A 16,363-nucleotide genomic window follows, 5' to 3' on the forward strand; every position below is an offset into this window, starting at 1 on the left:
GCAGACAACTGGCATCCTGTGCAGGCTCTACAACACAATCTGTGTCCTATCTTTGTACTGAATTCACTGTGTATTTGCAAAAAAACTGTATATATTGATTTCTCTTTCCAGGATTAGCTTGGATTTCAGCTTCTGAAATCTGCTAACTCTACAATTACTCAGAAAGGTTGCAGATTCTATATTATCTATATACATTTATATTTCACCTAATGCTAACTCTGGTTAAGCAGAATTATTGATATCACTAGCAGGAAGTATAACTTTGAATTTGCTTTTTTGCTAGGGCTAAAATAATATAGGACAATGAATTAACCATAGGTGCTTGTATCAATAAAGTGTATGGAGTGTTTATAGCAGAACAGAGATGTGTCACCATAAGAAACACTGGCATAAAACAGAAAAGAACAAGCTACAGGAAAGTATTTCAACTGAATACAAAGGAAGAAAAAATAATAGTGAAAGGCAATTTTTTCTCCTTTTTAGCCTGCTGGCCAAAATGTATCAGCTTGAACTCCTCCAAAAATCCAACAAAAATTCTCATGATTATGCTGTGCCATATTTAAGGAAGCTGACCGAGCAAAATATAATAGAATACATTAAAAAATAAAATGAAACATACTACTATGAGAAGACAGAGGTTGAGGACCTGTGTACGCTAGACCAGTTTGAGAAAGATGCTTACTATATATTACTGCACTGAATATGTCAGGCTTGTTATGCTTTTACTAGGCACATTTCCTGGGTGGTGAATTACAGAAAATCAGCATCTAATACAATTCACCTTCCTCGCTTCAAATCTCAGTATGTTTTTTCATGCTCTTCAGTTTTTTTCCACTGGATTTCAAGGTTAGAAAATGCGCCAGCTATAGATACAGTTTTACTTCAAAAAGGTAAAGCAAAAGTAGAATTTTCAAAGTGAAGAAAACAAAGGAATGTTGGATTTTATAGGTTATCCTCGCTGATGAGCTCCCTCTGTGAATGCACTAAGCAGTGCATTTAGTGAAATAACAGTGCCCTCTAGTGCCTTTATCAAGCACATTGTTCAAACTTTTTTTTTTCCCTTCAATAAAGCAACATACCAAAACACCACGTTCAGTTTGAAGAAGATGTAGAATAAAATTACTGTGGTAACTTAGTTATCGGTTCTTAACAGGATTATTTTTCCTACTCATGTCTAATTAATATACTGGAAAAACCCAGATTAAATACATATACATAGATATGCATATGCATAAGTAGTACTTATTATTGCAAAAAAACGTGAAAGAATAAGGTAGATGCTTTCTCTACAGCATCAAAAATAACATTGAAATATTACATTGCCTCAATAAACATTGACCATATTTACAAGAATACAAAAATGAGAAACATGGCACAAATTTGAAATACCATTTTGAGAATGCAGCGTGAGCCATCCAAAAGGCTTTAATTTATAAACCAAGCATTTCTGATAAAGAGGCTCTTATTGAAGATTATGACATATCAAGATACAGTTTTCACAGTCTTTCTTACAATCTTAATAGCACTTTCAAGTGAAGCAAACATGTAAAATATCACAAAATCCAGAATAATTACTAAGGTCAGCTCATTATCTGTGACTCAGAGGTAGTTAAAAGAAAATCCAGCAAGAAATAAGCTCTTGATGGAATATTAATATCTACTTTGAACATCCTGGCTTTTGAAATATTAAATTTTCTTTGACTGTTATGAAATTTTGGTTTGCCTAACAAGAACTTTTATAAAGAATGTAATATGCACGATACTTTTTCACATGACCAGAACATATTTTATTATGTCTGATTAGGGAGGCAGTATTTAAAAAGTATACTTATACATCCTTTCAAAAAGATATTTTCCTCTGACGCAGATTAGCTTTTCAGAAGCCCATCCTTACAAGTAATACTATTACTTATTTTAATACACACATACGTATCAGTTTGGTTTATAAAAATGGATCTTAAGAATCTAGCTGGACCTAAAAAATGTAGGTTTAGACCTATAAAACAAGTTTATCCCACCCTGCAATTGAAATTACAACGCATTACATATTTAGGTGAGTATATCTTTATGGTTCAATATATCTGGCAACTTCTATTTATACCTGCTTCATTAGAGGACTGCCACACAAGATTGCTTTACTTACAAGATTTTTTATGATATCAAAATACTGCATTGTATTTATTTTCCCAACAAAAGGTAGGTTTCATGTGGAATACTGAACAGTGGTGGACAGGTCAAAAAGTTCTGCAATTCTCTAACATAGAGATCATCAGTTCTGCAAAGCCTTTGTAGTCATACTGTAAAGCTCGGGCTGTGGTTTCTGCATGCTACTTACATAACTTATGTTCATGTAAAAATCAAGGCTTTTTCATAGACGTTTTAGAGCTCCTTTAGTCCCCCAGTTATCTTTTGGTATATATGGGCCACTCTGTGTTCTTACCATTTGCTACCTTTTTTCCTGTGGCATTTTCACACATTTAAAGTAGTACCTAACTGTACAGAACTACTACTAAACTGGCTTTGTCAGGCTAACATAAAGAAGATGTCTCATCTCTTGTGAACATATTAATTATTAGCAATAAAACATTTCATATGCTATTACGAAATTATACTGTACTTTACATACATGATTTATTCATGTTATCATTCTGTAATGACTCTCACTGTAGGTTATACAGGAATTACTGTACTTACTTTTGAGGTCTAAATTTCTGGCTCCTGCTGTGCTCTGTGTTGTGATTTTAGTGTCAATCTTTACAGTGTGAAGATTGCTGATATCCCTTGATATCATCACATTGTGCCACTGGTTGTCATTCAGGGGTTTATTAGAACTTCCTTTGATGAGATTGGCACCATTTCCCAAGTCAAACACATAGTGTAAATACCTGGGAAAAGAGAAAAAATTGGAAAAGTTTCCTTTTTCTTTACATAGCAAGGGGGCACTAATTAATATGTCTAATATTTCCTGTTTCCTTATACTCCTCAGCAGTGCTGGTAAAACCAGAAGACAACAATGAATGTCAAATGGGGAAGCAACCTTAATTCAGACTAATCACCATTTGTTTAGATGAGCTGAGATGCAGTCCCAAGTTTCTGGAAAGTAACGAGCACTCCATGTACCAACACATGCATACATACTTAGAGAGAGAACAAGAGGAAGGCTATAAACTAGTACTTCTTTCTGGTAAACACTATAGAAGTTATACCTATTATTTACTTTCATATTTTTCAGGCATCTAGCTTCATCTGAAAGAAAAAGTCACAATAAAGCATATGAAGTTTAATATGAAGAAACATTCAATCATGTATGTCCAGTCAGGCAAAGATTTGTATCCTAAACTTTCCCTTGTATTTCTCCTGTATATGTATTTTGAATAGACTTTTTTCATCATTATGCTAATCCATACATACCCTTTTACTAATTCAACCACAATGAAATCATTTCCATCGCCACTGTTATAAAGTATCAATCCATCCAGAGAGGTTGTTTTGAACTGGAAAAAAAGGTGCATAGAAGTATATGCTTGTAGCGTGGCCAATGCAACATAACTTGCTTTTGTTTTAAATGTTACAGGGTCTGCTATGATGTTCCTGAATCCAAATCTTGCATTTAGCTCACAATAATCGATGTCTCCATTTTTACATAAGTCAATGTATGCCATGCCATTAAATGTAAGACTCTGTAGATGCCCAATGAAATTAGAAGGCACAGAAGACAAGTAGCGCCGTTCTGTTATTATTCCTGTTTCTATGTTGTGGAATTCCAGTCGTGTGTGATCACCAGCCATTTGACCTTTAAATAGTAACAAGAAAACACATGTTAGAATCTGAAATAGAAGGTCAAAAAGCACACCATGTGATTAAGTATCTGCATCAATTTCACACTTTTCAGAATGCGCAAGGCCAATTCTTGGCTCCAAAAAGGATTCTTCTAAATTCATCCAAACTTCTGGTAAACATCTGGAAGCCTTTCCACTGAGTTCAGTATGTTTGTATAAGGCAAACAGCAAGATTTCTAAACTCAAGTGCAATACCACAGCATATCAAACTGCCAACAAAATCCTTCACTTTGGTTACACTTAACCAGACATGTAGTTTTACTATAAGCAAGTGCAATTAATTAAGACAACATGAAGAACACAAAGGCAAATCTCAGAGCTAAAACTACAATGTTAGGGTTTCATGGAAGAGAAGTGTAACAGTTTGGGGGATATTACTGCATGTGGTTTGCTTAAAAGCGCATGATTTGGCAAGCGGAAGGAAGGAGTCGTATTTAAGCTGTCTTAGGTACATTAATGCTGGCCCTGCTGCAAAACCCTGTGCTGCAAGGGTGGACAGAGCCTTCTTTAAAAGCAACTAGCTTTATACCATGGGGATAAATGGGGGGAGAGGGGGGCAGAGCCTAAGAGATGGACGAAGCAGAAAGCCTGCAGCAAGGATGTATGTCAGTGTCTTGTAATCCTGAAAATAGCAAGGGACTTGCTTGTATCAGAAAGGTGGCCAAAACCAAGCCTCACAGCTACCTTTGAGTCTCTTTGTCATGCAAGGACTCCTGCACAGGAGAAAGCCTGAAATTTGCTGACTGTATAGCTAATCTGAAGGAAAGGATCAACACTGTCAGGGTACACTGCATACAGGGCAGGTAAATTTTTAAAGCTAGTTATTAAATACTTTACCCAGCACATCAAAATTGTATCTACTGAAGAGTTCCCCTTCCTAACAGAGCTTAGATTTTTTTTCCATGCTTATTTTAAAGAAGTAGGGCAGTACTATCACAAGGCTGATTCATGGTCATGTTGTGGGGGTATAATGACAAAACAGTTTTTTATTACTAATCAGTTTTAATCACTTAATCTACCTTTTGCAAACTGTGGACTAGATTTCCCAGTTCCTTAGATGTTTTGTCTCTCTCATGGAGTACAAAGAAGGTGACCAGCAGACCCAGCCAAGCTGGAATAAATACTGGCATAAAACTGCTCTATAATACAGGTTCCCACACGTGCAGTGCAAAGGTGTTGACAGACTGAGTTACCTCTGTCCTTCCCTGAACATCCTATTCCAAGAGGAGAGTGTGAGCTCTGACCCAGGCTGGATGGTGTTCAGTGGTGGTGCAGAAAGCCCTGAGGCAGGCTTAGACAGCTGTACCTTGATAGGTTTTATAAGCGAGTGTCTGTGTACGCGTGTGTGAACAGGGAAAGGTTAAGGGCAAGATGAATGTAGATATCTCGGCTTTGCCCAGGGAGATGCATTCACAAACAGGTTAAGTCACAGCACTGAGATACAAATACAGGTATTAGTGAAGTTACAGTGAAAATAGGTCCACAAGCTTTAATACAATTAAAAGAAAATTGCTCTAATAATTTATGATAAATATTTACAAGCAGCTTACTTAGCTTCAGGACGCATTCTGACCTAACTCTACTGATGTCATTGAACACCATCAGCATCTAGGATCTGCAGTCATACAGGCTCAGCACTGCAAGAGGCACCTTAATCCCCAAGGACAGCCTTCTTGATATTCTTGTTTCTAAACATCAGTTCTGAAGATACCACTTCTCCTGATGTATTAGCAAAGGTGGGTTCTTCCTTGCAGTAATGAGTCAGAGAGCTGTCTTGAAAAATGCCAAATCTGTAGCTTTCTGCAAGGCCAAGAGCTGTATATTGGATCGCAGCCAGGGAGCTGAAGATCATGTTTTAGAGGAACATTATGTATTCCAGTCTTATATCACTTCAGATGGCATTGCATAAATGTCATGGCAAAACTCCACTAAGCTTTGGCCTGTCGCACAGTATCCTCGCTACATTCACTACCTTAAATGTATTTCTTTCTTGAGCATAGTAATAAAGAAGTTCCAGAATCTGGGCTCACATCCCAAATCTCCCTCTAACATTTCAGTTGTACAAACATGCTAACAGGACTTGAGACTTCACATAGTGCTCCACAGTATTTGCAACTACAGCAATGAAGAAAGAGAGAGAGGCTGCAGTTTGTGCTTACATGGTTGGGGTTTTTGTTTTTTGTTTTTTTTTAACCTGTCAGGCTGGTGCACAAAATGCATTACCTGTTGCAACACTATGGGACATACAAAAAGACAAGTGAATTTCTCTTCATAACCACCGTAAGTTAGATATCCTTTCCGTTGTCCAACTGTGACCTCCTTTGGTCCACTTTTATTTTCTATACATTTCCAGAAAACAAAGTGCATCAGGGCTGCAAGTATTTAAACTCTTCTATGATGAGTAATATTTTCAAAATCACCTGTATGACTTCCAATGAAAGCTAGTTATGATTCTGAAAGATATTATTTATCCATGCACAAATTATGCATTCACCAGAGATAACTAAGCTCAGTACATGGATGAGCAGGTGGTATTTTGTAACCTGTAAAAAATGGAAAGTGACGCTGAATTATTTAATGGATTCCCCTCCAGCTTAAGCTTTCTGGATCTGATGGGCTTTTTAAATATGTGACACAGGAAATGGAATCAAAAAAAGGAAAACACAGTGCGTGGCAGGGGGAAGCTGGAATTTTTGGGAGAAAGTCCTTTTTTCCTCATGTTCCCATAAGATTATAATAATATTTCACGTGAATAACTGCTGGGTTATATTTTAACCACATTTCTGATTGTTGGGACATCTGAAGAAAAGTTCTAAGCAGTTTAGCAGTTTAAGCAAGAACACTCCTATCTGATATGGCAACTCTTCCACTACCCCTTTAGGAAATTCAAAGCTACTACACATTAAATTGCATTGTGTACATTTGACTTTCTACCAGATGGGAGTGAAAACTTAAGCTCATGAAGGCTTTGGCAACACACTGTGTTGAAAAAAAAAAAAAAGTCACAGTGAATAGAAAATGTAATATTCCTGGGACTAACAGCAGGTTTCCTGTGTTATCAGACTTTCAAGTTCCCCCTAGCTCCTTCTCTCATGCCAGTTCCCTCCTCACTGATAGAGGAGGCCACAGATGGGCCACACAGCTTCCGGCAGGGAGTTCAGGAAGACTTTGCTTAATCAGGAGGCAACTGAAAAGACTCACTGGCTTTAACAGCTAGAATAGAATAGTTCAGTTGGAAGGGACCTACAAGGATCATGTAGTCCAACTGCATCTAGTCCACTTCACAGCTGACCAAAAGTTAAAGCATGTTATTAAGGGCATTGTCCAAATACCTCTTAAACACTGACAGGCTTGGGGCATCGACCACGTCTCTAGGAAGCCTGCTCCAGTGTCTCAGCTACATGCTGAGACCATGATATTTGATAGTAACTACAGTTATCCACAATGAAGAGTGATTACAAGAACTTCCAGCCCTGCATTCTTTACTTATTACTTCACCTGACTAGACTATAAATGATAGAAACCTTCTGTTTTCCTCTTAATCCTTATCATCTTCATCACACATATTTTGAACTTTCTGAAGCTGTGCTGAGCAGCTGGGACTGAACCCAAAGGTGAAAACAATACTTCCTGGTGGTTTTGTAACCTGTAGTATTTGTATTTAACTAAGTATTTGTATTTAATAAGTATTTGTATACTACAGGTGGATAAATAAAAAAATCTGCCATGAGGAGCCCAGGAAATCTGCGTTTGGTTTTAGATGCTATATTTTATTCAGACCTAAACAGCTTCCTCTAACTAGAAAATGTCCACAAAGTAGCCTTATTATTTGAGTTGCCAGTTGAAGCAGCAAGATGAGGGTATTTTTTAGTATAGTTCCTCCAGTACTATATATTTATTTTCATAAAGGAAATAACTGGTTTAGGCCATCTGCTTTCTTGGAAGAATGACCCAAAACATCATCACATATACAGATTAAAGTTTTGCTTCACCTCTGGAAGATCTATTGGTAATTTCTGATTCTAGAAAATACGACTTTGCAGCAATATGAATACATAGCCATTATTTTTCTACTGGTGACATGGCCTTCAGTATTCTGCTGAGGTGAAAGACGACTACTAAAGAAGGTGCTTTCCTTTCAAAAACCCATTAAAATTGTTACCATTTTAACAAAGCTTAAAACCAATAATAAAAGCTATTTAATACTACATGAAAATAAAGTAAAATACTAAACAGCTAACACAAAATTAGGCACATTGTATTGTGCAAGGAATCAGGGCCAGAAGCCAGGTCTGTTGCTATTAATACCACATATGTAAGCCTTACCTTTAACAGAACAAAATCAAAGTCTTCTCTATTATTTCTGATAATGTATACATAGGAATATATTTCTAACATCTGCTGGCATTCGTGCCATGTTTTTTTCTCCCATCCCAATTTCTATTTTAGTATTTGAGAAAAACCTGTTGCCTAACATTTAATTATTGAGGACAGCTGATGCAAGATTTAAAACACAATAGAATATCCTTCAAACATTTATGAAATTTTTTCTTAACAGCAATGGATTAGAGTTTAACCTTAGTATAAATTCAGCGTGTTGCTAAAAGCATTTTACTTGCCTTCTCATTAGTGATGTATCAAATGACTTCTCTCCAATTACCGTATAAAAACATTCATTTAAGCCAGCATGGAGGTTTTCATTAATTTCAATAGCAATGTTAGAGTAACATTAATATCAAGTGTAATAATGCACTCGTAGTAGCAATATTTCAAGATGCATAACATGGATTTTTGGTCTTACCCAAGAAAAGAAAAAAGCATCTGTTGCTTTCAGATAAAGGCATTTTACTTCTGTCATTTTTTGTTTTGTGTTTCCCCCCAGTAACACGGAGTCACAATGCCACACTACCTGTCATGGCCTGCTGGTCATCCACCATTAACTTTAAACTTTTTCCTCGCCGAACCACACGCACTGTGTGCCACTCATTATCATTGAGGTTATAGCCAGCAAAAAGGGTTTCTGGACCTTTGCCTGTAGGATATGCCAAACAGTCATTATGCAATCTTTAAATCAGTTTACATGCGAACCTCACAGAGAGAGAGACAGACAGAGGCTGTCTGGGCAAATGTTAAAAGTCACATCAAGCAAGAAAATTACAAATTATAAGCAAACCTCCAAATACAGAGCTACTATGTTAAAACACTTCTACGGTATATTTAACTATATAAATGTATTGTATATGCACATTTAATGAACTGGGTTGTCATAAATAGGCACAGTCAACATGGATTTATTTATGTATTTTCCAGTCATGGAAGAAATGGGATTACTGCAGACAGAAGAACTTCAGCATGTGTTTACAAGACTGGATTTTTGTTCCTTCAATAAAAATAGTTTGGGGGAAAGGTACAAGTAGTAAATGTGTGTGCATGTGTGTTATATTTTTCTTAATCTATGTCAGCTTCTCAGCCTATGTTTGTTTATTAGGACTTCTCAGAAGATCATCTATTTACCTTGTCATCCAGATGACTCGTTAATATTCAGATCCAGTACCTTCTGATGTTAGTGGACCTCCAAACCACACTTTTCTTTTTCATTTAATGGATACCTTTTTTTGTAATCTGCTATTTTTGTAAACAGTACAACAAACACTTTTGAAGCAAATATAATTCTATGTATAGCAAAATGTACTTGCAATAACTGAAGTATTCACAAATCTAGAAAAGAGGGTATCTTTAATACCTGGGAAAAAAATCTCTCAGAAGAAAATTATTATGGAAATTTTCCCTTGCACTGTTGACCAAGATGAGAAAGAAAGAGAAAAATCCTAACTATGAACTATCATTGATATGAGTGGGTGATTGACCAAGCACTGAACCAATCCATCAAAGCTTCTGTACTCAAACCTGAGTTATTGGACCTATGTGGTGACTGTCCAAAAGGTAAAGCTAACCTGCAATTAACAAATTACATTCTTGCAAGATAGAGACCTCCCTGGCCTGTTTTTATGTTCCTGTGGCATAATAAAGGCTGCTGCTAACTGAGACATATAATAAAGTAACATTTGACATGAATACATTAGGGTTGCACTGAGTCAGACCATTACCTCCACTATGTCTTCTCAGGTGGCTACATTGCATGTGTCAGCCTTCTTTTAAAAAGGGATACGCCACTGGCTCTGAAACTCTCCCACATTTCTTTTTGGATTCTTTTCCACCAGTGCAGGCTAACTGTGATGGACGAGGTCTATTAATAAATGGGTACTATATGACATTGTCTAAAATCAAAGCCTCTCTGACTTCAGGACTGCACAGAGGGAAAAAGCCATTAATAGCTTGATGTAGCTGTTCAGCATATCGGACAGTTTTCATGTCCGACTTTTTCCATTTCCTATCAGCATTCTTTTAATTGCTGCTGGTTGATTGCCCTGCTTTTATATGCAATCTTTGTTATTTTGAGCATGTCAAGGGATCTCCAGGTATAAAAATACTAGCTACAGCAAAGGCAGTGAGATTGTGGTAACATCATGTTGCTTTCTCTAAGCCTCTGTATTGACACTAGGCTAGGAAAGGTGTGCAAACCCAGCAGAAAGAGATGTATATGTACTCACTGATGTCATCTACCTGAATTGTTCTGTTCCTTATGAGTTTACTTTCTTTGACAAGAGAAAGACCAGTTTTGCATAAACCTTAAGTGAATAATGTTCTCTTTGGATACAGTAATACAGATTCAGTGAATAATAGTCTTTAAGCAATTTCTATTATTCTATATTTTATTGGGGGCTTCAATTGAAGCAATTTCTAACTAGATTTGGGAGACAAGGGGTGGGTTTACAAAAAATGCTTAAATGACGAGTAAAAATCTTAGTGAGAGTCAATAGGCTCGCCTAGAAATATTTTTCTGCCTTACTATTATTTTAAACATGTTAGCCCTTCTTAATTTTAGTCCAACTCCTTTTTTTTTTTTTGCTTGTTTTTAATATTTTAAATAGTTGAACTACTTAGTCTCTCTTATCTCAAAACAGATCTCTAAAAGACCTAAAAGCATATGCAATTTTAATTTGCTCTCACATTAACAACCCTCTGTAGTGTCCCATTCATGTAAAGGTGCCTCAGCGTGTATAAATATCAAATCCAACTTGGCTGCTCACATTCATACAGGCAAATATGTCTTTTATCTTTTAATGGTTAGGGACTTGTAAACTCTTCCTGTTGTAAAATTAAATGTGTATTTTCCTGCATATTAGTCCATTTCCTTTGCAAGAGTACTCCAAGTAAAAAAATCAGGTCAGAACTATCTATGAGCTGCCTTTCTTCACAGTGCACGCAATCCAAAACTGGATTAAGGGGATCTGTGGTGAAAGGGCTATGAAAGGGACGAACCTGGGTATAACACACTATGGGAGCAACACATTGAAAGCAGTCCTGGCCTTGCAGAAACTAGCTACCTTGCATGGAAAAGAGGCTTTTCTTTCCTGAAGCCCATCTCTAACAGAGAAGAGGGGGTTTTGCTTTCTCATAGAGAGTACAAGGAACTACAAAATAGTGCCCAGTGTACCCAGTGTCCAGGTATTGTATAGGTACCTGTCACATTATGTTGCATCTCTGCAAAGTAGCATAGTTTTCCATGGCAGTTGGAGAGGTGGATGGGGAAGCACAGATGCCCACCATTCCTGTAGAGAAGGTAGTGCTTGGGCTGCGTCCTGGCCAAGAACATGCTTTTGCATATAAAAGTAGCAAATGTGCTTGTGAGCAGTGTATTTAGGACAAAATTTTCTAAATGCTTAAACACAGAAACATGTAGTCCTTCATAGCACACAAGAGTACAAGGACTGCAGAAGGAAACTCTTAACATATCTTGTTAAATGGCATTGGCCAACCTCAAACATAGTTTATATTAGTACTTTCCTCACTGACTTTCAAATATATTGACCTGAAATTAATTTAAACATCTGTCCTGGTTTATAGTGCTTTAGTTTATAGTGAATCTACTATAAATCTCAATCTACTAAGTTATTGGCTCTCCAGTCTTATTCTGAGTTTACACTGATCTGATTCCACTTATTCATATCACGCCAGCAGAAAGTGCTGTTGTATTTAAATAAGAATTGGCATATTGACATTTTTTTGAGGGGCTGGGCTTTTTTTTTTACCCTCTTTTCTTTAAAAACATTAAATATCTGCCATGAGAAGAAAAGCAAGAGCCCTAATTTAAAAAAAAAAAAAAGGGGGGGGGGTGTTTCCTGTTTTCTATGGACTGATACTACCTTTCCAACCTTATGTCCCTCCATTCCTATTTCCCATGCTGTCCTTCCCCTGGAACTCATTTGTCTCTTTCTAGACAGGGACACAGTTAATTTGCTTCATGTACCCAGCACTCGCTCACTTTCTGAGCTACTGATTCTCTCAGACACTAATACCTTAATCATAAAACTTTCCTTTCAGAGACAGGCTGTAACCTGCAAAAAAACCACTAAGTATCCCCTCTTGCTTAAGTATGAAATTTATTATCAATGTCTATATATTCAGCTCTTTTCCTATTTTAAAGGTTTAAATAACTAGTAGATTTTATGCATCCCTAGTGTGAATGGATAGTACCAAATAAAAAAAGTATAGGCATTTTATGGCTCCCACAATTTACTCATAGTCTATCACGCCAGTAAAATCTGCACATCCATTTAAAAGCAGATAATTGCTTGTACAACCATCTTTTTACATGGGAAAATACAGACTGTGCAGCCAGCCGATAGAGGTAAAAATCTCAATGATGCAATTACATTTGTATGTCCTAGTTCATAATGAAAGTCTTAAACATCCTAAGTTATACCTTTACTTAGGCACCCAAAGTTGAGCTTACTTTGTTTTCAGCACCTCAGCTAGAACTTAACTGCCTTTGGTGCTTTTTAAAGTTAAAGGAAAAAAGTATGAACCTCCAAAAGAAAAATCTCATTTTCAGTGTGCTGAATATTATAAATGTTCTCTGGAGATTCCTATTCTCTTTACTATCTTGTAAGGAGCCTGTTCAGCCTAATTCAAGTGCTGAAAATTTGCTGAATTCAAATGAGTCTGTTAATTGATGGTAACATGCATACTTACTTTTTCTCTTACAGATATCTATCCTCTTGTACTTAAATTGGGAGATCTTTTAACCAACTATTTGAACAGAACATCATAAAAACAAACTGGTCACTTTGAAATAAGATACTAGCTTTCGGCATTGTACCAAAACACATTCAAAACTAGTTGTCTGAACCAAACACAGGAATTATTACTGGCTCTTACAATGCCATCCACCACCACCAAGGCACATACCAAGATGTTACCCAGACTTGCTTGGAGCATTTGATCACAGAATTGAAAGTAGATATAAAAAAATGAAGTATCGAAAGAAAGACAAAGTAAATGGAGACTAGCAAGGGAGACGGGATGGTTCAGTGAGTGCTAAACTAACCTATAGAACCCAAGTTAGTTACAGGCAAAGCAATACTATCTATTTATTGGTCAGTATAAGAAATGTCAGTGGTTTCAGCCTAGTTTGTTAACTGATAACTATGCATACTACAGCAATCAAGATCAGGTGGCATTTCCCATTTGAAATTTGAGAGAATAAGTGGACAAAAGGACAAAACCCTGAGATCACTCCAGTTAATAAAGAATAGTGCTTTGAAGTCAGGGATGCCAGGATTTCAGATGGAGTCTTACAGCTAAGATAATATATACATAGCAAGCTGAATTGTAAAGTAAAGACAGCTGAGTTGCTCTGAGAGACACCTAAGAGTGTTATTGTAAATACCTGATGCAGAACCAGACAACTCTGTGCCATCTCATTCATCCTCCTTTCCAGGGTAAATCTAGCATGCCTGTAATCTAGGCTTCTGTTCCAGCAAGCAGCCACTCTCACAGCCACTAAGCAAACCTTGTGAGGCATCTATATTATACACCAGTCTGCAGCACAAAATGTTCAGAAAAGATTCCTCCAGAACTAGATGCAGAAACACAAGACAAATAGGGGAAGGCATCGTAAACTTCATTATCCTGTCTATGGTGGTTAGCTGCAGAAACAATTCTGGTCTTCCGAATCACTCATTTGCAAACTTGAATTTAAGAAGTCAATTATTATAGTGAATCAACCGTATTTTAAATGACTGCATCTGCATCATCCTGAAATTCCCTGGCTATGCATGTTTCTTACTAATAGAAAAACTTAGTTGCCTTTTAAAGATCAACGATGTGTATCAATTTATCATTTAAAGCTAATTCATAAATTAACTTGAGAAAGTCTTATTGCAGGTCAAGGAAATTTTGTCAACTGTATTTTCTTCCTAACAGACTCATACAGAAAATTCCACAAGAACAGCACATTCACTGAATCGTATATCAAGCAAAACATATCAGTCTGCACTGCTTGATCAAAATGTTCCAGCCCACAATAGCTTTATTATAGACAAAATTGCTTTTGGCAATTTGGGTAAAGTATTGGCAGTTTAGGGTATTTTTATTACTTTTTAAAACAAAACCTGACATTTCAGAAATTAAAATGAAGGAGATTACAGTTGCTAATATCATTCATTAGCCTTCATTTCAGCTGTAGAATAGATGTGCTCATATTATTTTGAGTAACAGAAATATAATACTAAATCTGTTTCTGTACATGCACTCATACAGAAATGCAGAAAGCTAAATAAGGTACTTTTGAAAATTCTACTGGCTTCCTCTACATGACCAAACTACAAACAGACTGCATTTAATATTGATCTGGTTCACTAGTAAGGAAAACCAGCATACCTAATGAATGCACTGGAGAAGAAAAATCCATAGAGGGATATAAAAAACAACCAATCCAGGAATCAAGCACTACATGCAGGTCTGAGGACACAAAGTTTTCTGTAGTCATTCGCCTGTTTCTTTCCTCTCTCTTCTGTGAGCTTGCTTCCCCTGCCTATGGCCTGAGCTGCTCAGTATTCCCCCTCTCCCAACTTTGTCTACCTTTTGCCTTAAGCAAGCTATTTAAGTTGGGGTGTGATAGCACACATACACCTCCATTTATTTCTTTAAAGCTGTGAGATATTAACTGTTGGTGGCACGTAAGTATTTAAATAGAGCCAGTGGATCAAGGTGGGAGGGCAGAACATAGACAGATCTATTGGACTAAATTAAATCTAAGGAGTCTTGGTGTCTGCCAAGAAAGGTACCGATGATAAACTACTGTCTTGTGAAAGCCCATTCTCTACAAACAGAACAAGGACCACTACTGAATTTCACCGAGATGGAGAAAGAAAGAAGCATTAGAAAGTAGTAAACTTTTGTGTTGTAAGTCTTGGCCTCTAGACTTTCCTGCCACATCAAAGTATACATAGAACACATACACGTGCTCTCAAAATCAGAAGTGAGCTTTGCTGGTTAATAATTGGGTCTATATTAAGTTGAACCGTATTTCCTGAAAAATGGTTTTGAAATTGCAATTACAACTATACTTGAACTCAGAGTACATGAGAGGATAAAACTGATTTTGTTACTGCATTATGAAATGTCTAACCCAGCTCAGAGACCTTTCTCAACACATTACTTAAAACATTTATTGTTAGGAATCAGCTGCCTTTTAATTTAGTTTTGTAAGTCATATATCCAAGCAAATGAAATACAACCAGCCCTAAGGACATGTAACTTTCCTTCTTCTTGGAAATAATGAAAGAAAAGTATCTTTTAAAAGCTAAAACCAGAAGTCAGCTAGATCCCTGTATTTTTTATAAGAGTGCAGTTTCTCTTTTGTGCCATTCTCTAAGGATCATGACTATCAGAAAATGTGCTAAAGGTACTAAAGGTTTTATGAATCCACCCCAAGGCCCTGAACTAAAGCACAGCAAAGTCAATGAGCTTGAAAAATATGGCTGTTGCTTTTTCAGCTCACTGCTGAACATTTTCAGGCAAATTTTCAGAAATTATGTTGAACGTGACAAGTCACTTTGTTGTAGGTAAGGTGAGCGTGAACTTTCAATACATGGCAATTCTATGCTCATTTAAAGCAAGCTTCAGTGCATTATTTACTTTGTATTTACTGCAGGTAGAAAAACGTGCACTTGCAAAGATCATGCAGCATTACAAACACCCTGTGAAGTCATATCCTGCCTTGAATCATGCTAATTTTTTTTAAAGTGTGCCCAAATCCTAGGACTCTGAATTGGGATTCAGCAGATTCACTTCCACAAACTACTTGTGTGACTCTTAGTAAATCTTTATTTGTTTTTACCTTAGTTTGACATGGCTGCTATAACGAAAAATCCCAATAATTTTAAGCTGAATGCGTTTAAGCATTTTATTTTGATTCAGTAAACATACTTAACACAAACACTTCAAAGTCAACATCTTCGACTTCGTTCTACCTAAGCTCCTGCAGTACATCAGGAAAGCAGCTGTTTCACAAGCCTGCTATCCCCTTTTCTCAGGCAGCTGCCCGGTTCCCAGAACACTCCTGTAGCCAAGCCTGAGAAAGATCACAGAATGATGACAGTAAGGGAAGACAGCTG

The 16,363-nt window shown here is 36.8% G+C and overlaps 1 protein-coding gene across 17 annotated transcripts in view; it reads right to left on the minus strand.

The window, feature by feature from the left end:
* NRXN1 (neurexin 1) overlaps positions 1-16,363 on the minus strand; it is a 735,915-nt gene that overhangs the window by 376,544 nt on the left and 343,008 nt on the right. For all 17 annotated transcript variants that reach the window (XM_075497462.1, XM_075497460.1, XM_075497458.1 and 14 more), the window contains 3 exons: positions 8,749-8,871; positions 3,412-3,793; positions 2,695-2,885 (listed from right to left, as the gene is read on the minus strand). In XM_075497462.1, coding sequence (XP_075353577.1) covers positions 2,695-2,885; positions 3,412-3,793; positions 8,749-8,871 — 696 coding nt within the window. The remainder of the gene's footprint in view (positions 1-2,694; positions 2,886-3,411; positions 3,794-8,748; positions 8,872-16,363) is intronic.

This window comes from Mycteria americana, chromosome 3 (genome assembly GCF_035582795.1).
Source record: "Mycteria americana isolate JAX WOST 10 ecotype Jacksonville Zoo and Gardens chromosome 3, USCA_MyAme_1.0, whole genome shotgun sequence".
Lineage (NCBI taxonomy): Eukaryota > Metazoa > Chordata > Aves > Ciconiiformes > Ciconiidae > Mycteria > Mycteria americana.